At 38.5% G+C, this 25,831-nt stretch overlaps 1 protein-coding gene across 1 annotated transcript in view; it reads right to left on the bottom strand.

Annotated features, from left to right (window-relative positions):
* Positions 1 to 25,831, bottom strand: part of SNX3 (sorting nexin 3) — a 48,879-nt gene that overhangs the window by 4,812 nt on the left and 18,236 nt on the right. Inside the window, exon 2 of the mRNA XM_004011226.6 lies at positions 6,538 to 6,633. Coding sequence (XP_004011275.1) covers positions 6,538 to 6,633 — 96 coding nt within the window. The remainder of the gene's footprint in view (positions 1 to 6,537; positions 6,634 to 25,831) is intronic.

Raw genomic sequence — 25,831 nt, 5'->3', positions numbered from 1 at the left:
AGATCTTAAGAAGAAGTAGTAATATATAAATAAAACAATTTGATTAACTGTTCTTAGCAATTTTGTTGTTCAATTGCTCAGTCGTGTCCAACTCTTTGCGGCACCATGGACTGCAGCACTGTCCTTCACTATCTCCTGGAGCTTGCTCAAACCCATTGAGTCAGTGATGCTATTCAACCATCTCATTCTCTGTCATCCCCTTTTCCTCCTGCCTTCAATCTTTCCCAGCACCAGGGTCTTTTGTAATGAGTCAGCTCTTTGCATCAGGTGGCCAAAGTATTGGAGCTTCAGCTTCAGCATCAGTCCTAACGAATATTCAGGGTTAATTTCCCTAAGGATTGACTGGATTGATCTCCTTGCAGTCCAAGGGACTTTCAAGAATACGCTAATGTAAATACAACTTTCACACAGGTTAAATGCCCAAAATAATAAACTGATCTAATGTTAAAAGTGAAGTACTATGCTTCAAAGGACATCATCAAGTGAAAACAATCCACAGGATGGGATAAGATTCTTGCAAATTGTAAATCTGATAAGAGACTTCTAAGAGTTTCTTTTTAATATATTCTATATACAACTCAATAATAAAAGAAACTTAATTAAATGGGCAAAGGATCTGAAAAAAAAAATTTCTCCACCGAAATAATGGCTGATACATAAGTACTTGAAAAGATGATCATCATTAGCCATAAGGAAAATGAAAACCACAAGGAGACAGCATTTGATACATGCTAAGAAAGCTATAATAAAGAAATTAATAATACTAAGTGTTGGTGAAGTTGTGGAGCAAAGTGGAACCTTAATACACTGTTGGGGGAAATGTAGCTGCTTTGGAAAACAGTCTGGGAATGCCTCAAAAAGTTAAACAGTTATCATATGGCCATAAATCCACTCTTAGGTTTATCAGTTCAGTCACTCAGGCGTGTCCGAGTCTTTGTGACCCCATGGACTGCAGCACACCAGGTCTCCCTGTCTATCACCAACTCCCGGAGCTCACTCAAACTCATGTCCATTGAGTCGGTGATGCCATCCAACCATCTCATCCTCTGTCGACCCCTTCTTCTCCACCTTCAATCTTTCCCAGCATCAGGATCTTTTCAAATGAGTCAGTTCTTGGCATCAGGTGGCCAAAGTATTGGAGTTTCAGCTTCAGCATCAGTCCTTCCAATGAATATTCAGGACTGATTTCTTTTAGGATTGACTGGCTGGATCTCCTTGCCAGTCCAAGAGACTCTTAAGAGTCTTCTCAAACACCACAGTTCAAAAGCATCAATTTTTCAGTGCTCAGCTTTCTTTATAATCCAAGTCTCACATCCATACATGGCTACTGGAGAAACCATAGCTTTGACTAGACCTTTGTTGGCAAAGTGATGTCTCTGCTTTTTAATATGCTAGCTAGGTTGGTCATAGCTTTTCTTCCAAGGAGCAACCATCTTTTAATTTTATGGCTGCAGTCACCATCTGCAGTGATTTTGGAGCCCAAGAAAATAAAGTCTCTCACTGTTTCCATTGTTTCCCTATTTATTTGCCATGAAGTGATGGGACCAGATGCCATGATCTTTGTTTTATGAATGTTGTGTTTTAAGCCAGCTTTTTCACTCTCCTCTTTCACCTTCATCAAGAGGCTCTTTAGTTCCTCTTTGTTTTCTGCCATAAGGGTGGTGTCATCTGCATATCTGAGGTTATTGATATTTCTCCCAGCAATCTTGATTCCAGCTTGTGCTTCATCCAGCCCAGCGTTTCTCATGATGTACTCTGCATAGAAGTTAAGTAAGTAGGGTGACAATATACAGTCTTGACGTACTCCTTTCCCGATTTGGAACCACTCTGTTGTTTCATGTCCAGTTCTAACTGTTGCTTCTTGACCTGTCTAAATATTTCTCAAGAGGCAGGTCAGGTGGTCTGGTATTCCCATCTCTTGAAGAATTTTCCACAGTTTATTGTGATCCATACAGTCAAAGGCTTTGGCATGGTCAATAGAGCAGAAGCCGATGTTTTTCTGGAATTCTTTTGCTTTTTCAATGATCCAACGCATGTTGGCAATTTGATCTCTGGTTCCTCTGCCTTTTCTAAATCTAGCTTGAACATCTGGAAGTTCATGGTTCACATACTGCTGAAGCCTGGCTTGGAGAATTTTGAGCATACCCAAGAGATACAAGAGTTAAATACCCAAGATATACAAACACATGTCCATGCAAAAACCTGTACGTGAATGTTCACAACAGCACTATTCACAATAGTCAGAAAGCAGGAAAAACTCAAATGTCTGCCAATGATAAATGTGTAAATAAAAAATGATATATCAATACAAAAGAATAAAGAAATGAAGTAGTGATTAACAATACAACAGGATGAACCCTGAAAACACACTTAGTGAAAAAAGCCAGACAGAAAAGACTACATATTCTATACTTCTATTTATACACAATGCCCAGAACAGGAAAATCCATAAGAAAGAAAATTAGTGGTTGTGAAGGGCTGGGTGAGGAGAAATCAGTAATGATTACTACTGGGTATGGTGTTTCTCTTAGAGAGAGATTACAATGTCCTAAAACTGACTGTAGTAATGATTGCACAACTCTGAATATACTAAGAACCATTACACTTAATGGTAAGAATTAAGAATTAATACACTTTAAATTGGTGAGTTGTGGACTTCCTTTGTGGCACAATGGACAGGAATCTGTCTACCAGTGTTGGGGACATGGATTCGATCCCTGGTCTGGGGGAGATTTCACGAGCTGCAGAGCAACTAAGGCTGTGTACCTCAACGACTAAGGCCACCCTCTATAGCCTGAGAGCCGCAATACTGAAGCCCGTGTGCCTAAAGCCTGTGCTCCACAACAAGAGAAGCCACCTCAATGAGAAGCCCACACCTGGCAACAAAGAGCGGCCCCCGCCCACTGCAATTAGAGAAAGCCCATGCGCTGCAATGAAGACCCAGGGCCAAAAATAAATGAATGTAAAAACTGGTGAATTGGCAGTCCATTCTGAAGGAGATCAGCCCTGGGATTTCTTTGGAAGGAATGATGCTCAAGCTGAAACTCCAGTACTTTGGCCACCTCATGTGAAGAGCTGACTCATTGGAAAAGACTCTGATGCTGGGAGGGATTGGGGGCAGGAGGAGAAGGGGACGACAGAGGATGAGATGGCTGGATGGCATCACTGACTCGATGGACGTGAGTCTGTGTGAACTCTGGGAGTTGGTGATGGACAGGGAGGCCTGGCATGCTGTGACTCATGGGGTCGCACAGTCGGACACGACTGAGTGACTGAACTGAACTGAACTAATGGCATGTGAGTTATGTCAATAAAGCTGTCATGAAATAAAGTGATGTATACATTTATGAAATGCTTATTAAACACTCCAGTAAGCCAGGTACTAATGTTAAGCAAAGTCAAAAGCCTATCAAGACACTTCTTATCATAAATCAGACAGAAAAAGACAAATACCATATGATCCCACTTTTGTGTGGAATCTGCAAGAGTTGAACTCATAGAAACAGAGAGTAGTATTAATAGATTAGTGGTTTTCAGGGGTTGGGGGGATGGGGAAATAGGGAGATTTTGGTTGAATGGTACAAACTTTCAGTTAAAGAATGACTGAGTTCTGGAGATCTGTGTGCTGTGCTGTCTGAAGTCGTTTCAGTCACGTCCAACTCTGTGTCCCCATGGACTGTAGTCCAGGCTCCTCTCTGCATGGGATTCTCCAGGCAAGAATACTGGAGTGGGCTGCCATGCCCTTCTCCAGAGGGGTCTTCTGGAGATCTAATGTATAGCATTGTAACTACAGTTAACAAGATTGTATTACAGTCTTAAAAGTTGCTAACAGAAACAAGAGTTTGAATGTTACCACCACTACCACCAAAACAAAGCCTTCTATGTGACATGACAGATGTATTAACTAACCTTATTATAATACATCTATGTGACATGATAGATGTATTAACTAACCTTATTATTGGACTTCCCTGGTGGCTCAGACGGTTAAGCGTCTGTCTACAATGTGGCAGACCTGGGTTCGATCCCTGGGTTGGGAAGATCCGCTGGAGAAGGAAATGGCAATCCACTCCAGTACTACTGCTTGGAAAATCCCATGGACAGAGGAGCCTGGTAGGCCCCAGTCCATGGGGTCACAAAGATTCGGACACGACTGAGCGACTTCACTTTCAACCTTATTATGGTAATCATTTTATAAAATATACATATATCAAATCATTGTTATACAACTTAAACTTATGCAATGTTATCTGTCAATTATATCTCAAATAAAGGTGAGGGGGAAAAAGACACGTCTCATTATGGTCATAAAAAATTTCTTCTTTGTAACTTAAAATTTTCTTAACTTGTTTTGTACATTTAGATCTTCAAACCATCTGTAATTTATATACAGCAAATTATACAGCTTTATTCCCAAATAGCCACATGTTTCAACCCCATTTGCTGAATATAAACTCCTTTCTATACTAATTGACAAAGTTATTTTTGTTATGAACTAAGTTTCCAATAAACACATGGTCAGCTTCTCAATTCTCTGACATTCTGCTAATCTATTTGCTCATCCCTAAAGCAATACTTTGCCAACAAAGGTCCGTATAGTCAAAACTGTAGTTTTTCCAGTAGTCATGTATGGATGTGAGAGTTGGACCATAAAGAAGGCTGAATGCTGAGGAATTGCTTTCAAATTGTAATGCTGGAAGAAGACTCTTGAGAGTCCACTGGACAACAAGGAGATCCAACCAGTCAATTATAAAGGAAATCAACCCTGAATATTCACTGGAAGGACTGATACCAAAGCTTAAGCTCCAATACTTTGGCTACCTAATGTGAAGAGCCAACTCACTGGAGAAGAGCCAACTCATTGGAAAAGACCCTGATGCTGGGAAAGACAGGGCAGGAGAAGAAGGCGGCAACAGAGGATGAGATGGTTGGATGTCATCACTGACTCAATGGACATGAGTTTCAGCAAACTTAGGCAGATAGTGAAGGACAGGGAAGCCTGGCGTGCTGCAGTTCGTAGGGTTGCAGAGAGTTGGACAACAACAACAAAGCAATACTATCCTGTTTTAATTACTATAGCCTTAACATATGCTGATGTCTGCAGGTGCTAAATCACTGGTAAAAATAATTTTTGGCTATTCTTGCACTTTCTCTGATTCTTAAAGTCTTATCTGCAGGCTTATAAAGAACTCCATTAAGATTCCTGTTAAAATTTCACAAGTTTATAAATAAGTTAGGAGATACTGCCTTATTTCTGTTGGGTCTACTGCTAAAATGCCAGCTCTAAGTGAGGCCTTCCCTTGACCATCCTATATGAGACTAGCACTCTCTATTTTCCTTAAATATTTTTTAGAGCATATTACCATCTGACATATTATATAATCATACTATTTTTTCCTGGTTTCCTTTTCACTACCACCCTGACTTACCCAATAAAGTGCCAGAAAAGTGGGGACCTTCATTTGTTCACAGCTCTATCTGCAACTCACGTAACATATAGAATGAACTCACAAATACTTATACAGTAAATGAATCTTCAGAAGTGAATATTCCAAACCAGGAATGTAGTATTTCTGTTTATAAGGTCTTCTTTTTGCCTTTCAATGAAGTTTTAAGGTTTTCTTTGCATGGGCCTTATACTTTCAGTTTTACTTGGAAATATTTTATACTTGGATATTCTTTAGAGTAAAACTATTTTTCCATTTTTGATGGAGTGGTATGACTTGTATATGTTGCTCTTGTATCCAGCCACACTTATCTGGTTAAGAAAGATTTCCTTCTTTTTCTATCTTAGTATGCTTCAGAAGGAAGCACAAGCTAATCTTTTGAGTGTACTTTTCATCATTCTGAGAGTACTTTGCAAGACTCCATGCTATGTATGTCATTCTGACGTAGGGCTGAAGTAAGAGACATTAGAATGAGACTTTGTTTTCTCTATTTTGCAGCCAAAGCCACCAAATTTTCTTCTAAGAGAAGACAGTTCTTACCAGGATATGTAACAGCGTTCTAAAACTGCAGGTAGCAAACTAAAGGCAGATCATGGCCGTCATTTAAAAAGTGAATCTGAGGATTATTAGCACCTATCATATAGATTAAGGTAAGTACTGGTTTATGATATTTCTGTTATATATAATGTATGATGATAAAAAAAAATGTAGAGTCAGTTAAAAAAAAACAAAGCTACAAATACAATGCAATAGGAGATGTACTGAGAAGAGAAACTTAGCAAGGGTGGGAGGAGAAAGTGAATAGGAAGACAAGAAAAAGGAAGGAAGCAATAGCAAGAAAGTTCTAAGAAGTGTCATGTAAGTGTGAGTCAGCAAAGGCCTCTGTGGGCCACTGAAGTAGACATGAGAAGGTAGAGTTCTAAGGAAAAACTACACACTTCCCCATCTCCTAGGAAATAAAATGAAATTGAACTATTTGGGGGGAAAAAATTGCTTTTACTCATTTTATTCAAGATTATTTTCCTGAGAGGTCTTAAACATTAAAATTTGGAATGTTTTGCTTTAAAGTAACATTACAAATAATTCCTACCTTGCTCTCTCTTTCTAGTTCACTTCGCAGCCATTCAAAGTCACTGTATCTTCTTCTAACGGTAGATTCCTTTAGCTTGAAAATAGGCAGATTTGTCTGAAACAAAGAAAAAAAAAATCACTCCTAAACTGAAGCATGTTACAAGGATTTCAAACAAGCTGGGGTTAGGGGGGAATCTGTTGTCAAATTGATAAAATGACAAACCCAGTTACCTTAAGATAAGAAAATCATAAAAGTTATCAAGATGATATTTTACCTTTAATAAAGCTTAGCTGTTAAAAAGTATGTAACATATACCAGAATACAAATTTTTAAATGCACATTTGCACATATACTTTTGGATGTCATTCTTCCTGAGGTCAGTTACATAAATACAAGTCATTTTTTCTATTTTCAGTAAGTGGTAAAAATATCAGAGGAGTGAGATGAAGCCAGCCCTGATTGCTATACAGTTTAGTATACAATGCTTACAAGGGAAACAGAGCTTTACTAGTTTGAAATGAAATACAAAATATTTTGTTATTATGACTAGATTAGAAGTCATAATGAAGAAAAGAATAAAGGATGATTATTCTTAATGGTCTTCTTAAAAAAGCCAAAAAACAGCAGGGAAAGAGCGCAGTGTGCTCTTACTGTCAACAGAAAATCAGGAGTCATACACATAAGGTCCAGAGCTTTCAGACTGCAGGCAACTTTAGGAACTGAAAACATACTGCCCAGTACTTTAAGGTTACATCGGGATGGAAGACTTTCTTTACAAGAAAGACCACTTCTGTCAAATTCTAAACTTAAAGAATCAAGAACAGATTTTAATTGCACACAAAGTTGGTGCAAATAACCTAATTAATGCCATAATATACTGAAAATGCTATTTAATACTATATACTCTCAGATTATATTTTGTTCTTTATCTGGTCTTTGCACTTGTAGAACTGCAAACTGTATTAAAGCTGAAAGGAAAAAGTGCCACCGGAAGGAAAGGCTGACACAGAGACATCATCATCATGTAAAATTCCCCTTAAGAAAATTCCAATCACTTGTTAAACTTAATGCCCCAGTAAGTGTCATTCAGTAAAAAAAAAGCTTTTTATTCAGGACCTTAAACCCGTTTTGTAGTGGTTTCAATTTTTTCCAACGTGTATTAACTGCTCTATGTTGTACACCTTATAGCTTGGAATCTTCTACACATGCTATTGGGCATAACACTGTATAGATTTCAAGCATGAAACCAAATCTCACAAGAGGTTTAAAAGCACTTGAATTTTCTTTCCCAGGTAACCACAACATTTGTTCATTGTATTAATGACTAAGAGCAAAATTGCACCTAACAAGACTCTTATTATACTAAAAGTCAAGCTTATATTTAGAGATGCTGGCTTGCTGTACAAGAGGGGTATTCTCATTACCCACAGGGAATAAAATTAGGTCCCCTGGAGAGCAAGATGGTAATTCCCAGAAAGAAAGCACTGGATTATTTCTCTCTAATTTCACCCATTGGCTTTTTAACCAAGTTCACCCTTCCACACTAAAATATTAAGTCTTTGTAAGTGTCTAAAGATAGAAAGGCCTTTACAGAATAGAGTGTTTTCTGCAGGTGAGATTTTACATTTTGAATTCCCTCCTCTCAAATTACCTTACAAAAGGGATTAACTGCTCTCTTTATTCAGTATGTTAAGATCAAGCTTGTGAAAAGAGTTCCCTAAGAATTTTCATACTTCTGGGTACGGAAGTCTATAAAGTTAATCTCTGAAACAACATATCAAGCTTACAGGTACAATGTTGAGGGAAGAATGCCAATTCAGCTCATTTTACCTCCACTTTCCCTTTTGAACTTTTGACACAATCATGATTATATCTGATTCACTTTAATAGATGGGTAGTGGGAGGGAGAAAGAGCCCACTCCTTTCTATGACTAGGTAATAGATTGAAGATTATATATTAAATAAAGGATCATGGTTATTTTAAGAAAATTTTATAGTTTTCTCAACTGGCTATTTCTCTTTATATGAAGACTGCTTTAGAGTTTTTATAAAGTCATATCAAGTAATTTTATTATTTGCCCATTACATTTAGAGTGGTGAGTGTACCTGTTAACTTCTCCTTGATCATCACAAGGACTTTCAATTCAAATTGATCAGCATACAAATAAAAGATGCTGAGGTTTTTTTGTTTATGCCACTGAACTATCACTTTAAATTACAAATGCTCATGATTGGTAACTTTCAACTTATTTAACTCTTATAAAATACTGTATTTTGGTTTTCTCAAGAGAAAAGAGTAAGAGTTATGCTTTTCTCCTGCAGTTTTGGAAGGATTCAACTATTATTACAATTTAAGAACATCCACAAAAGGACATAGTGCTAGATAAGATGGGAAATATAATGATGAGTAAGATGCGGTCTTGGCCCTTATGAAGCTTATATTTGGTTATAAGCAAATAGTATAAAAATACTATACACCATAAACAAAAACAAAGTTGAAAGACCATAAAGTGTAGATAAATATCTGCAATATAAAACAAAGAGATAATCATTAAAATGTAAAGAACTTAAGAACTAGTGAAAGATAAAGACGAATAAACTGACAGACTTTAGAAAAACTATGTCAATAACGTTCAACTTCACTCACACAAGAAATGACAGTCAAAACAGTAAGATCCCATTTTCATTTATCAGACAGGCAGGTATTCAATTTTAATACCCAATGATGGTGAAGATAGACAGGCATCCAAAAAACTTACTGCTATTAGTAAAAACAACCTTAAAGAAGGGCGTTTTGGTGACATCTATCACTCTAATTGATTTGGTCGGTATTCTTTTAACATATGGAGTCAGGCACACTACAGGAAGAAGGTTGAGAACGATGAAAATACCATGAACTACATGCAGAGAAGAAAACAGTATATTCAGGAAGCAACTCTTGTACATTCTAAACCACAGGAGATGGTGGGAAATGAGACTGAAAGCCTGAATATCTGGCCAAGGTATCTCCCTGTGAGCACCAGGAGTTAATAGTCATCTCTGAACAGGAATATATCTTTGAAAAAAAATAACAGAGAAGTTACTACAAATTAAACAGGTTAGCTACATATACACTAAAGGGCAGCATGAAAAGTTGGCTCATTCTTATTACACACAAAAACATTATTTATCTTTTAAGTAACTATGTATAATGCTAGATATTAATGACTTATTTTTACAATGTATACAAATATAAAATCATTATGGTATACACCTGAAACTAATATGTCAGTTATGTCTTAGAAAGAAAAAGGGCTGGTTCTAGCTAGTTTTATCTGCTTGAAGAGTATGGGAAAGAGACAGACTGAGGCAAATTATAGCAAAAATTCTTTAAAGTTTTTCTTTTGGATATCATTTAAAATGCTTCTGATTTATCCAGAGAGAAATAAGTGCTGAATTCTGAAATTAAATGTAAATCAGACTTAATGATGTTAAGATGACTAAAACTTTTGAACCTTAAAAGGCAAGATTTAGTATTTTGTCATCCTTACATTCGAATTTTATTTTAAGAAAAGTTGCTCTAGTTTCTCAAGCTGAGCATCAACTAGAAACTACTATTTTCCTCCATCTATAGGTCATTTTACCTAACAAGTAAAAGTGTCAAACTCAGTCATTTGTATGAAATAACAGCATTTGAGGAACAGTAACCTAAGACAGGCAAAACTAAAGCCAATCATTAGGCAAAAACCATAAACTAAGCCACACCTGGCAGCTATTTGTGTAGGTATGTGATATTAGTGAATGCTCAAAGTGAGTTTGAGTAACCCTGGTCTATTTTAGACTTTTCAATTCCATTCATGGAGTTATGAATGTCTGGCAAAGCAAAGACAGAGGTACCTATAAATATTTACATTAACCATTGTCATATATATAAGAAACTGCAAATTAACAATAATTTAAAGCTATGTCAGGGCTGTGGCCCAAACTAACATTTAAAAAGCAGAGAATTATAATCATTTGCCCCCCAAAAAGTTAAATTGGCTGCTTGGAATCCATGAAGTCTATAAAAACTATTTTATTTTACATTAAAAATATGCTTCTGTTAATCATTATAAGCCAAATCCTAGTTAAATGTCAGCACTATTTAATAACATTTTTGGGAAAACTGTAACAGTCTTAACTATGTTTTAACTCTAACTTTGTGTGTGTGCTCAATCACTAAGTTGTGTCCAACTCATTCACGACCCCAGGAAATACAGCCCACCAGTCTGCTCTGTCCATGGGATTCCCCAGGCAAGAATACTAAACAGGGGTCCCATTTCCTTCTCCAGGGATCTTCCCAACCCAGGATCGAACCTACATCTCCTATGTCTCCTGCACTGCAGGTGGATTCTTACCACTAAGCCACCTGGAAAGCCCTAACTGTAACACAGTTTTAACATAACTTAGTACAACATAGTGGTTCAAGATTTTTTAGATATTATACCCCATTTAAAGTCACTATAAAATACTGGCTATTTTCCTTGTGCTATACAATATATCCCTGTAGCTTATTTATATTATATATGCCTTGTTATCTAAGTCTTCTTCAATCTAGAGCAATCCTCCTGCCCTTTCGCCATTTAAGACAGTGACAGTTTTAAAGAGTGCAGGCCAGATATTTGAGAGATATTATACCCCTGAGTTTGTCCTTTTCCTCATGACGAGTTCCATGTCGTTCATCTTTGTCAGGAATGTTCCTATTGGCAGGAATTTGAAGCCTTCTCAGTACCCCACATCAGAAAGAACACGATGTCAGCTTGTCCTGCTGTTCAATCACTTGGTAAAGGTGAGGTCAGTTAGATCTCTCCCATGTAAAGTTATTTTTTCCCTCTTATATTGAGTTTTTTTTTCCCCTTGTACTTACCTTTCATAATAAAATTTAGTGCCATTTGAAATTTACCCAGCTAAATTTAAAACCTATGGAATGGGCAAAGCACAGAATGAATTCTTAGAGAATTCACTTTTAGGGGAAGTTATCTGCCTGACTTTAACCACCAGGACAGAGACTGGCTTACTGCAGGAAAACCCCATTCTGCCACATACAGTGTGAACACACAGATGTGTAAGTACATTATGTTTGCAATTTGTTGATTCAGAAAAATTAAGACTTATAGTCTACTTGGCTAAAATGAAGCCATAGATATTTGTTACTTATCCTACGTAAAATTCAGGGCAATTCTCAAGCTTCTATGTAGCTTATGAAAAGGTGATGGACTAATCATTATATAAGAAACCTGGGACATTCAGAAAACTAGAAAAGAACAAGAGTAACCCTATTCAGGGCTTCCCTGGTGGCTCAGAAGGTAAAGAATCCACCTGCAGTGCAGGAGACCTGCGTTCGATCCCTCAGTCAGGAAGATCCCCTGGAGAAGGGAATGACTACCCACTCCAGTATTCTTGTCTGGACAGTTCCACAGACAGAGGAGCCTGGTGGGCTACAGTCCATGGAGTCACAAACAGTCAGACACGACTCAGTGACTAACACATACTAACACACATAACCCTGTTCAAAATTATTCGTTGCTCTTTACTTTTCCTAATAACATACCAAAAACAAAACTCCACAGGGATAAAATGTTATGAGCGATGCCTATATGCCTGATACTCTTAAACTGCTATTTATATAAAAGAGAAACTACTAGTTATTTCCCACAAGGTATTACTAACCACATAGGGTAAAACCATCAGGAATTCAAATGGACATTATACACTACAGAAGAGATTTTGAAATCATGGTACAGAGCTCTAAAACAAGTGCTCCCTTCACGTTCCGAGGAAATGGCCATATTACAGGTCTCCAAAAAGCTAGGTCTTACACACTTAGAGAGGCTGACCTATCAAAGTCAGCAGCTCACAGATACCCAATATGTAACCTGATTATCACTGATAGCCAAGCAGAAAACCAAGCCTCAAAATGTGGTCACCTGAATATAGCTTAACAATAGATATTCGAAAAATGTTTACTAGGTGTTTCTAGCATTTCTTCAGATAGTGTCATGTGTGCATTTGAAAAAAGAGACTGGCAACGACATCAAAAGTATACTCAATAGGCCATACTCTATTCAACCAGTCCTAAGAGATGTAAATGGATGCCTCACTTCAGTTCTCATTAAAAGGCTGTATTTCTTCAAATATCTACAGCTAGAGATAAAGGATAAGCTGAGAAGTGCTTAAGCTATTACCTCGCCCTTCAGTACTTTTGATACTTGTTTTACCCAATCTGGAACAGCATGAATAACTGGAGATATGGTTTATAACCTAGATGAACTCTAAATATGGCTTGGGAGAAGTCATTTAAGCAAAGAATAAGCTTTTAGTCTGGAGAACCTTTGAAATGTAGATTGTCATTAAGCCAAGGTATTGTGTTTAGTTTCTTTTTTTTAAATAAGGACGTGGCCTTCCAGTGATACAATTTCCTGTTATTTTAAAAGAAGTATACTTTATGGTATAATTTCTGAAACAGTAGAGAAGACATTGAGACTAGTTTAATGTATAAACCAAGTAATTTCATATATATCTTCTACTTTGTCCATATTCTTCATTTGTGAATGACAAGATTTATTTGTGAGCTCAAGCAAGATCTTCAATGGGCAACCTTTAATGAAACTGTGCAGTAATAATTCTACTGTAAAGGAAAATTTGTTCTTAATAGTTCTTGAACACTTACATAATCCTACAAGCTTCTGCTGAAAGAAAACTGCCTATTAATAGCATAAGACCTATTTTGAACAATTTTTAAAGTGCAAAACTATTTTCAATCTCTTTCCAACTTGCCTAGTTCTAAGAATCACTTCAAGAGGTTTTAAACACACTCCCATCCCCACATTCTTAGGTGCCCTCATCTAGAGAATCTCATTCAAATTAGTATAGGTTGGACTCCAAACATCAGTATTTTTAGGTGATTCTAAGATACAACCATGGTCAAGAACCACTGCCCTAGACTTATTAAAGGTGAAACAGAATACTGGGTGCTTAGGAATCTGTATGATTCCCAGTGATTCCAGTTTAGCCAGGGCAGATACGGGCAATATTTTACATCCTCAAGGATTTGGAACTGACACTATGAGAACAATGGAAATGGGGTGCAAAGTCACCAAAAATAAAACTATAATGTAGAAATCAGTGAAAGAATACTAGTTAAGAAGCTCTGGACTTCCCTGGTAGTCTGGTGGTTGAGAATCCACCTGGCAATGCAAGGGACAAGGGTTTGATTCAGGAAGATTCCACATGCCACAAGGCAAGTAAGCCCTTGCACCACAACTACTGAAGCCTGGGCACCCTGGAGCCCATGCTCCACAGTAAGAGAAGCCACAGCAATGAGGAGCCCACACACCAAAACGAAGCCCCTGCTCACCGCAACTACAGAAAGCCTGCACAACTATGAAGACCTAGCTCAGCCAAAAGTAAATATACTAAAGAAAAACAAAAGCAGCTCTTTTCAGTAAGTGTATTCTAAACTTCTATGTATGCATTACCAGGCACATATGGATTACAGAGATTAAAAAAAAAAAATCCTCCTTAAGAGACATTTACAGCATAAAACTGGGGGGTTGGATAGAGGAGAGCAAAGTCATCTTCCAAGACTTAAAACCTTTATCAGTTATAATTCATTGTAGACTTACTACTGTTTAGATGAAAGGGTGGAAACCCACACTAAAGTAATCAGGGTAGAAATGAAACAGACATAAAACATATACAGATGAATGTATTAGGTTAAGTTTGCATGGCAGGCTCATAGGAAGTATCCATACCAAAAAAAGAAAAAGAACAGTGGTACATGCTCATTTGCAGATATGTCATTCTAATACATGACTGACCCTTGACCAATGCTGGAGGTTAGGGACACTGACCCTCCTGAGTTGAAAATCCAAGTATAATTTATAGCTGGTCCTCTGTATACATGGTTCCTCCGTATTTGCAGTTCTGCATCCACAGATTCAACTGACCATGGATTGTGTAGTCTGTAGTATTTACTATTGAAAAAAATCCATAAATAGGAGGACCCATGCAGTTCAGACCCTTGCAGTTCAAACCCATGTTGTTTAAGGGCCAACTGTATATCCTTTCAGATTTTATTCTTATTAAAAATACTAGCTTCTCATTTGATATTATTCACATGATTGTATACAGATATCATCTACCTGAGAGAGATAGGACATGGTTAAAGCACACAGCTCTGGAACCAGACAACCTGGTTTTAAATCCCAACTCTGGCATCAACCAGTTACCTGACCCTGGATAAAATGTACTGGGTGAAAGCTAGATGAAGCTTTAGCACAGATCTAGAGAACTGACACTTTCCTTAGAACAAACCCCTAAGGGTAAAATTACTGGGTCAAAAGCTATGAATGTTAAGGTTTCCAAACGTCCTTCAGAGAGGCTACTTTGCTATAGAGAGAGAAGGTATACAACTGGAGTAGGCTATTACTTTGGTGGCTTACAAAAAACAATGCCTCTCAGTATCTTTCTTTCTGTATCCTCCATATCTTCCTGTGGTGGTGGTGAAGTAGCTAAGTCATATCTGACTCTTGCGACCCCATGGACGGTAGTCTGCCAGGCTCCTCCATCCATGGGGTTTTCTAGGCAAGAATACTGGAGTGAATTGCCATTTCCTTCCCATATCACCTTGGCCATGTGACTGCCTCTGGTCAATGGCACATTAGCAAATATTTATTAATTACAGTAAGACTCATCCTCTTGGAATATTTCTTCATAAAGACACTGTCTCTTGGAACCCAGCCATCATTTTTCTATTAGAAATCTAACTATCCACATGGAAGAAAACTCAGGACTTGATCAATAGCCTCAGCTTATCTCCCAGATGGTAGCCAGCAACAACGTGCCAGCTAGCCAAATGACTTGAGTCATCTTAGAAATAAATCCTCCAGCCCCAATCAAGCTGCTCCAGTGGATATCAAGAACAGAGATAAGCTATTCCTCCTATGATCTGACAAAACTGTAGAACTGTGATAAAATGAATGTTGTTTTAAGACATCAACTTTTCAGTTTTTATTACAAAGCAACAGATAACTGATTCAGTAACCTGACTTTGGTAGAATCACGCTAAACATGAAGAGATTAAGAGCATAGTATTTCACATACAAAAACGTGATACCTAAAAAAGTGAATAGACTTTAATTTTTAAAAAACTCTTTGCTGTTTATACTTTTTTGCTTCCTTATCAGTACTTGACTATTTTCTGAGTAGCTAAAGTTCCCAGAAAATCCACCGATTGTGGATTATTCAACAAAGGAAGTGTTCCTCCATAACTTAAGCTGATCCAATGAGCTGAACCTAAAGACTTCTCAAGGCAACATTCTAAAATAACCGTTGTAATTTAAGATTGAGTTGCTTTCTCTACAGTAATTTGATAAACTTCTAGGAATAGATAGTATAAAAGAGTCTGCCACTTATAAAAGAATGAAGCTGAGGTGTTTCTTCGAAAAATTACCTGGAAAACTATTTTTAAAAATGTAAAAGGGTATTTAATGAGTCCTAATTCTCTATGATATGAATGATCCCCATAGTAATAGACTCCTTTCTCCTCTATTCAGAGGAGAGTAATTAGTTGTAATAAGAGCAACTAGACAATGATACTAAACACTATACGCATGTGTGTTTTACAAGTTGACAGCAGTGCTGTTACAATATTTTATTCCTTTCATAAGGCCGCATAGAATGATTATTGTTCTAATAACCTGAAAGTACTCAAATCACCAATGCAAGATCTTTTTATTAGAAACAGGAAGTAACTAAGAATAATCACTGCAGATGGTAACTGCAGCCATGAATTTGAAAGACACTCCTTGGAAGGAAAGTTACGACCAACCTAGATAGCATATTAAAAAGCAGAGATATTACTTTGCCAACAAAGGTCCGTCTAGTCAAGGCTATGGTTTTCCCAGTGATCATGTATGGATGTGAGAGTTGGATGGTGAACAAAGCTGAGCGCCGAAGAATTGATGCTTTTGAACTGTGGTGTTGGAGAAGACTCTTGAGAGTCCCTTGGACTGCAAGGAGGTCCAACCAGTCCATCCTAAAGGAGATCAGTCCTGGGTGTTCATTGGAAGGACTGATGCTAAAGCTGAAACTCCAATACTTTGGCTACCTCATGCGAAGAGTTGACTCATTGGAAAAGACTCTGATGCTGGGAGGGATTGGGGGCAGGAGGAGAAGGGGACGACAGAGGATGAGATGGCTGGATGGTATCACCGAATCTATGGACATGAGTTTGAGTGAACTCCGGGAGTTGGTGATGGACAGGGAGGCCTGGCGTGCTGCAATTCATGAGGTCGCAAAGAGTCGGACACAACTGAGCGCCTGAACTGAACTGAAGAATCCTCATAATAAACCACAGCTAAGAGCACCATCACAAAAGAATTTGTAACTTGTCATCGAAAGTTTCAATACATTAATAATTACGTTGATTTAATTAAAAAAAATTTTTGGCCAACAGATCCTCATTAACTGTTAGGTGTAATCAGTGTTTCTCGGGTAGCACTGGAGAGCAGGGCATTCTGGTTCTTTTCCTTATAATTTAGGTTCATTTCAGAGTACCCTTTTTTTTCACATAGTTTCCATTCCTTGACCTCTCCTCCAAGCTGTGTTGTGAAGTTTCCAAGAAAAGGAAATCATTCTAGATCTTTCACCTTTAACCCCCAAACCCTACTTGAAAGTATGGCAAATATATTTTAAATCATGACATTTATAAATATTAATTATGACTATGAAGTCTCATAAATCATCAAACCGATGCTACCTTGAATGTGCTAATGAGTACAAAGAATACAAAGCATTTACTGAAAATTATGAATGTTGACTAAATATATGGACATGGTCCCTGACTTAGCAGATTTTATACAGAGAAAGATAAGTCAGGGTTAAGAGATAGACATTAAGAAGAGTAGATACCATGGGGGAGTTTCTATAAGACAGTATTCAATCTGGGGAGTACACTATTATGCTAAAGACATGTATGTACACCCTGTTAGGCTAAAAGGCCTTAAAGCTAATAGAAACTTTTTCTATGTATACTTTCATGACTGCTTATATTATTACGTATGAGAAGTTTTCAAGTTTAGATGTGGATGAAAAGAGTAAAGTCCCTGGTTTTCCCCATTCACTTAAGGTATTTAAGGTTAGAGTCATTAAGGTTTTATCACACTTAAGGTTTAAATAACTGCTGTAATCCTTTTTGTTGTGGAAGTTCCTGACATGATACATGCTGGGGGAACCAAATGGAAGCACATATATATGAGCACACATACAATTGTTATTTCCTTTGTATGACTGTAGACTTAACATAATAGAAGCTAATTACAAATTTGTAATACAATTTCTGATTCTTGGAAGCAGCCAACAAAACAAAACAAAACAAACACACCCAAAACCAGATAAATTAATCAAGCAGGTCAGGGCTCAAGCCTGCCTCTGAAACTCAACAGTATGACCATGTGACCACGGTAAGTTACTTTCCTCCTATAAATCTGAGGTGCAGCATCTTTTGGAGAAGGGAATGGCAATCCACTCCAGTACTCTTGCCTGGAAAATCCCATGGACAGAGGAGCCTGGGAGGCTGCAGTCCATGGGGTCGCATAGAGTCAGACACGACTGAAGTGACTTAGCAGCAGCAGCAGCAGCAGCATCTTTAAAAAGATACTGCCACTTAGCTCAATTAAACAGGAACTATTATTACTTTACACATATCATCACTGGCTACTTAGTGTAGTGCAAATACTATGTCATATGTCACATTTAATCCTTTGGGGTTTCACTTCATGGCTGAATAAAACTTAAAAAGAGGAGTTATGAAACTTGTTCAGGGTCACATGTCTATTAGTAGGCCAAGAGATAAATATTTCAACAAGTACTGTGCAAGGAGCTAAGTAATACCTGGTTAAGAGGCTTTTTTAAAAATATTTAAGCATTGCATAAAAAGTGCTTCATTTCACATGGTAGTGAAGTCATGCTCAAAATTCTCCAAGTTAGGTTTCAACAGTATGTGAACTGAGAACTTCCAGATGTTCAAGCTGGATTTAGAAAAGGCAAAGGAACCAGAGATCAAATTGCCAACATCTGCTGGATCACAGAAAAAGCAAGAGAATTCCAGAAAAACATCTACTTCTGCTTCATTGACTATGCTAAAGCCTATGATTGTGCGGATCACAACAAACTGTGGAAAGTTCTTCAAGAGATGGGAATGCCAGACCACCTTACCTGCCTCCTGTGAAACCTGTATGCAGGTCAAGAAGCAACAGTTAGAACTGGACACGGAACAACAGACTGCTATATTGTCACCCTGCTTATTTAACTTCTATGCAGAGTACATCATGTGAAATGCTGGGCTGGAAGAAGCACAAGCTGGAATCAAGATTGCTGGGAGAAATATCAATAACCTCAGATATGCAGATAATGATCCTTATGCCAGAAAGCAAAGAGGAACTAGAAAGCCTCTTGATGAAGGTGAAAGAGAAGAGTGAAAAGCTGGCTTAAAATTCAACATTCAAAAAACAAAGATCACAGCATCCGAACCCATCACTTCATGGAAAATAGATGGGAAAACAATGCAAACAGTGACAGACTTTATTTCCTTGGGCTCCAAAATCACTGCAGATGGTAACTGCAGCCATGAAAAGATGCTTGCTTCTTGGAAGAAAAGCTATGACCAACCTAGACAGCACATTAGAAAGCAGAAACATTGCTTTGCCAACAAAGGTCTGTCCAGTCAAAGCTATGATGTTTTGCAATCATGTATGGATGGGAGAACTGGACCATAAAGGCGGCTGAGCACTGAAGAATTGATGCTTTCAAACTGTGGTGTTAGCGAAGTCTCTTGAGAGTGCCTTGGACTATAACGGGATCAAACCAGTCAACCCAAAAGTAAATCAATCCTGAATATTCACTAGAAGCACTGATACTGAGGCTGAAGCTCCAATACTTTGGCTACCTGATGCGAAGAACTGACTCATTAGAAAAGACCCTGATGCTGAACTATTTACAATAGTTCATAGTTCAACAGATGAAAGGATAAAGAAACTGTGGTACATATACACAATGGACTATTATGCAGCCATAAAAAGGAACACGAGTCAGTTCTAATGAGGTGGATGAACCTAGAGCCTATTATACAGACTGAAGTTAGTCAGAAAGAGAAAGATAAATATCGTATACTAACGCATACATACGGCACCTAGAAAGATGGTACCAAAGAATTTATTTGCAGGGCAGCAGTGGACAAACAGACATAGAGAACAGACTTATGGACATGGGAAGAGGGGAGGAGAGGGTGAGATGTATGGAGCGAGTAACATGGAAACTTACATTACTGTATGTAAAACAGATAGACAATGGGAATTTGCTGTATGTCTCAGGAAACTCAAACAGGGGCTCTGTATCAACCTAGAGGAGTGGGATAGGGAGGGAGATGGGAGGGAGGTTCAAGAGGGAGGGGATATACGTATACCTATGGCTGATTTATGCTGAGGTTTGACAAAAAACAACAAAATTCTGTAAAATAATTATCCTTCAATTAACAAATAAATTAAAAAAAGAAAAGACAAGACCCTGATACTGGAAAGATTGACAGCAGGAGGATAAGGGGACAACAGAGGATGAGGATGGTTGGATGGCATCACCAACTCACTGGACATGAGTTGGGCAAGCTCCAGGAGATGCTGAAGGACAAGGAAGCCTGTCGTCCTGCAGTCCATGGGGTTGCAAAGAGGTGGACATGACTGAGCAACTGAAGAAGAAGTGGTGCTTCTGAGCACCCATAAATTAAAACATAATATGAACTAACACAACATTGTAAATCAATTATATTACAATATAAAATAAAAATTAAAATGCCAAACTAAGGGGAAAAAACCTGTAATAATGAGTGGAGACTATAAATGTCTCCTGCCACATCAGAAACAAAGGACACTGAGTCCATCAAGCCACTGGTCACTGAAGCTGCCCCCTCCCCACTGTGCACCCTGAGGGTATTCAGGACAGAACAGCAGGATACTGAGCCTAGATAGTTAAGGTACATATCAAAGATATGATTTCATTGAGCCCACACTCTTGCAACTTCCCATCATAGAAAGCACTAAATTCATTAATTTGATGTCTGTTTTTCTTTAATTAACAGTAATCTTTTGATGTTCCAAGCACCTGGAATTTGTTGCAGAAACTCCTATGTATTTCCCTTGCCTCTTTAGAACAGTCCCTCAGAGCTATCCGAGAGTATGCCTCCCAGGCTTATGTCTTCAGCAGGTCTGCTGAAAGAAACACGATTCTCAACTTTCAGGTTGTGCTTTTTATTTTTCAGTCAAAAAATGTAAAAAGATAAGGGTGGAATTGCTAAAATGCTAGAGCGATGAGCTTGGTAAACCCTTTACCCCCAAAATCAAATATAAAACTAGACAAACATGTCAAAATAACCCTCTCAGGAAAACAAACAAACATGCCTATCAGAACTCTGGAAACTGGCTGAAGACATGTAACAAATCAAAAAGCATTTACTGAAGAAAAACAACTGAATGTCAAGTAAGAACAGTGGAAATCTGTGGTGTTTTAGGCCACCAGCTCCATAATGGTGGTTCTACCGGTGTGAGGCAAGCTGTGCAAACCAGCACCACTGCTGCTAAAGGAAGACCACTGACTAAAAGTAGAATGTAGAAAGCAGAAAAGTTCCACATACAGGAGTGATGTTGTGAGCAACAGTGATTCTGGTGAAGAACAATACCGCAGTAGCCCAAGGCTGCAATACTGACTGGGGCAAGAAACAAACCAGCAGACTTGCCAGAAAGTTAGGAGGGACATCCTGAGAATGGCACAGTAACGACAGGCCTTGATAGTTCTCTTATCCCTGGAGGTCTGAAAGGCTGTGTGCTTGCACAAAGCTGTATGCAGGCTCAGAAAAAACTGGTGAGGATCCACAGTTATCTATGTATCTGTGACCCAGTATGAGATCTTTCAGAGATATCAGGAGCGATATGGACATGAGAAGACTTGGCACAAAGTAAAAGCTGAAAGAAACCTATTACTTGCCTAAACATTCAAGTCATTCCCCAACCTACATACAAATCCACTATCAAAGGGCAGAAGCCTTACTAGCTCTCTAAGTGTTTATGCAGAACCTCTGACCAGTCACTGCCTGCCCACTAAAGCTGTCCTGATCCAAGGGTGACCCCCTAGGAAGCCAGGCTTAAAAAAAAAATGCACACACAAGAAAAATATCAGCGACAGCAAAGACTACAGACTTAGTGCAAGCAAGTCCTTAAAAACAAAAAAAGACACTGCAACAAAGCTCCCCTGGGAAGAAAGACAAGAGGTGATCTAACTCAATAGTCTTGAAAATACATTATCTAAAATGCTTGGTTTAACAAAAAATGATAAAACATGCAGAGAAATAAGAAAGTATAACTCACATGGGGTTAAAAACAGTCAATAGAAACTGTCTCTGAGGGAATTCAGTTTTTGGACTAGGCTGACAAGGATTTCAAACCAGCTATCACAAACATGTTTAAAGAAACAAAGGAAATCATACTTACAGAATTCGAAGTATGATGACAATGACTCAATGAAATAGAGAATCTCAACAAAAAGAAATCTCTTTTGAGATTTTAAGAAGAATTAAATTGGAATTCTGGAACTGAAAAGTACAGTAACAAAATGAAAATTTCACTGAAGGGGCTCAACAGCAGATCTGAGCTGGCAGACAAAAGAGTAACAAATTTGAAGACAGATCAACCAGATTTTCTATTGTGAGACTCCATCAAGCATACCAACACAGGTAAAATAGGAATCTCACAAAAAAAACAAAGAAAGAATAAATAATGGCTGCTGCTGTTAAGTCGCTTCAGTCATGTCCGACTCTGTGCGACCCCATAGACGGCAGCCCACCAGGCTCCCCCATCCCTGGGATTCTCCAGGCAAGAACACTGGAGTGGGTTGCCATTCCCTTCTCCAATGCAGGAAAGTGAAAAGGGAAAGTGAAGTCGCTCAGTTGTGCCCAACTCTTAGCGACCCATGGACTGCAGCCTACCAGGCTCCTCCATCCATGGGATTTTCCAGGCAAGAGTACTGGAGTGGGGTGCCACTGCCTTCTGACGACTCCCCAGATTGGACTAAAATCTTTAATCTGACATTCAAGAAGCTCAATGAATTTCAAGTAGCAGAAACATAAAGAGACCTTACAGACATACTGGCCAAAATGCTGAAAGACAAGACTGCCTAGTGGTCTAGTGGTTAAGAATCCGCCTGCCAATGCAGGGGCCATGGGTTCGAACCCTCTTTCAGGAAGATCCCACAAGCCTCGGAGGAGCAACCAAACCTTTGTGCCACAACTACTGAGCCCATGAGCAACAATTACTGAAGCCCACAAGGCTAGAGCCCATGTGCTACAACACGAAAAGCCACTGCAATGAGAAGCCTGAGAACCACAACCAGAGAGGAGCCCCCACTCTCTGCAACTAGAAAAAGCCCAAGCGCAGCAATGAAGACCCAGCACAGTCCTAAATAAAGATTAACAGCTGACCTTCCCCTGAAACAATGAGGACCAGGAAGCAGTGGAATATTCAGAATGCTGAAAGCAAACACAAGAACAAATAATTCTGTACTTAGTGTGGTGGAAAGAATTCTAACATGGCCCCCCAGTTTCCACTCCATGGTTTATACACCTCCTCTTAAGTGTGAGTGAGTGCTATGGCTGTCAGTCCGATGATTAAATTACATTTTATGACAAAGGAAGAAAGAATTGTGTGGATGGAATTAAAGTCCCTAATCATTGTGACTTTAAGTTCATCAAAAGGGAGTTTTTTGGGGGTGGGTTTGACTGAAATCAGGTGAATCTCTTAAAAGAGGGCTTTAGTCCCTCTTAGATCAAAGAGACAGTCTGATAGGCTTAAAGAGGAAGGCTACTGTAAATTTTATAACCTACAAGAAAATGAATTCTGTCAACAACTGTGAGCCTGGAAAGAATCCCAAGCCTCAGATGAGACCAAAACCTTGGCCAACCCCTGACTGTAGGCCTTCTGAAACCCGAACAAAGGGCCTAGCTAAGCCATGCCCAGACCTCTAATTTACAGAAACTAGTAAGGTAGTATTTTAAGGTAATAAATTCATGATAATTTTTAATGCAGGAATGGAAAGCTAATACATCCAGCAAAACTATCCTTCAAATATAAAAATTAAATAAGACATTCCCAAATGAACAAAGACTAAGAATTCATAGTAAGCATATCTACCTTACGAGAAATACTAAAGAAAGTCTTTCAGGCTAAAAAGAAATGATACCAGATGGTAACTAGGATCCACATGAAGAAGTAAAGAGCAGCAGTAAAGGCACTTGGGCTTCCCTGGTGGCTCAGACAGTAAAGAATCTGCCTGCAACGCAGGAAACCCAGGTTCAATCCCTGGGAAGAATACACAAAAGACTATACAAAAAAGGTCTCAAAGACTCAGACAACTAAGATGATGTGGTCACTCAAGTAGAGCCAGACATTCCTGGAGTGTGAAGTCAAGTGGGCCTTAGGATGCATTATTACAAACAAAGCTAGTGGAGGTGATGGAATTCTAGCTGAGCTAGTTAAAATTCCAAAACATGATGCTGTTAAAGCACTGTACTCAATACGTCAGCCAATTTAGAAAATTTAGCAGTGGCCACAGGACTGGAAAAGATCAGTTTTCATTTCAATACCAAAGAAGGGCAATGCCAAAGAATGTTCAAACTACAGTATGGTTGTGCTCATTTAGCATGCAAATAAGGTTATGCTCAAAATCTTTAAAGCTAGGCTTCAGCAATACATGAACTGAGAACTTCCAGACGTACAAGATGGATTTAGAAAAGGCAGAGAAGCCAGAGATCAAACCACCAACATTTGTTGGATCATAGAGAAAACAAGGGAATTTCAGAAAAACATTTACTTCACTGACGATGCTAAAGTCATCACATCACGACAAACTGTGGAAAATTCTTAAAGAGATCGGAATAACAGACCACTTGTCTCCTGAGAAATCTGCATGCAGGACAAGAAGCAACAGTTAGAACCTTACATGGAACAATAGGCTGGTTCAAAATTGGGAAAGGAGTACATCAAGGCTGTATATTGTCATGAGTACATCATGCAAAATGCCAGGCTGGATGAATCACAAGTTGGAATCAAGATTGCCAGAAGTACCAATAACCTCATATATGCAGATGACACCACCCTAATGGCAGAAAGGGAAGGGGAACTAAAGATCCTCTTGATGAAGATGAAAGAGGAGAGTAAAAGGCTGGGTTAAAACTCAACATTCAAAAAATGAAGATCACGGCATCTGGTCCTATCACTTAATGACAAACAGAAGAAAAAGTGGAAGCAGTAACAGACTTTATTTTCTTGGACTCCAAAATCACTACGGATGGTGACTGCAGCCATGACATTAAAGGACACTTGCTCCTTGGAAGGAAACCTGTGACAAACCTAGAAAGCATATTAAAAAGCAAAGATATTACTCCGCCAACAAAGGTCCTTCTAGTCAAGGCTGTGGTTTTTCCAGCAGTCATGTATGGATGTGAGAGTTGGACTATAAAGAAAGCTGAGCACCGAAGAATTGATGCTTTTGAACTGTGGTGTTGGAGAAGACTCTTGAGAGTCCCCTGGACAGCAAGGGGATCAAACCAGTCCATCCTAAAGGAAATCAATCCTGAATCTTCACTGGAAGGACTGATGCTCAAGGTAAAGCTCTAGTACTTTGGCTACCTGAGGCAAAGAGCCAACTCACTGGAAAAGACCCTGATGCTGGGAAAGATTGAAGGCAAAAGGAGAGGGCGGCAGAGGATGAGATGGTTATTAGATAGTATCACTGACTCAATGGATGTGAATTTGAGCAAATTCCAGGAGACGGTGAAGGACAGGGAAGCCTGTTGTGCTGCAGTCCACGGGGTCACAAAGAGTTGGACATAACGACCAAACAACAACAAATGAAGGCAACTACACATGTAAACATGTAAGACAGTAAAAAATAAATTTTTCTCTTTCCTTAGCTGATTAAAAAAACTGCCTGAAACAATTATAAAACTGTACTATTCTAACATATACAAATGTAACATATATGACAATATTAGCACAAAGGAAGGAGAAGGTGTATTGGACCAAGGTTCCTATTTCACTGGAATTAAGTTCGTATTAATCTGAAGTACGTTGTGAAAAGCTGAGGCATACTGTAATTTCAATATCAAACATTAACAATAATTTTTAAGAAGTAAAAAGAATCTCGGGCATTTAAACAGTACAACAGAAAATACCTAACACAGAAAGCAGTA

Source organism: Ovis aries, chromosome 8 (genome assembly GCF_016772045.2).
Source record: "Ovis aries strain OAR_USU_Benz2616 breed Rambouillet chromosome 8, ARS-UI_Ramb_v3.0, whole genome shotgun sequence".
Lineage (NCBI taxonomy): Eukaryota > Metazoa > Chordata > Mammalia > Artiodactyla > Bovidae > Ovis > Ovis aries.
This window is presented reverse-complemented; position numbering and strand designations above follow the sequence as displayed.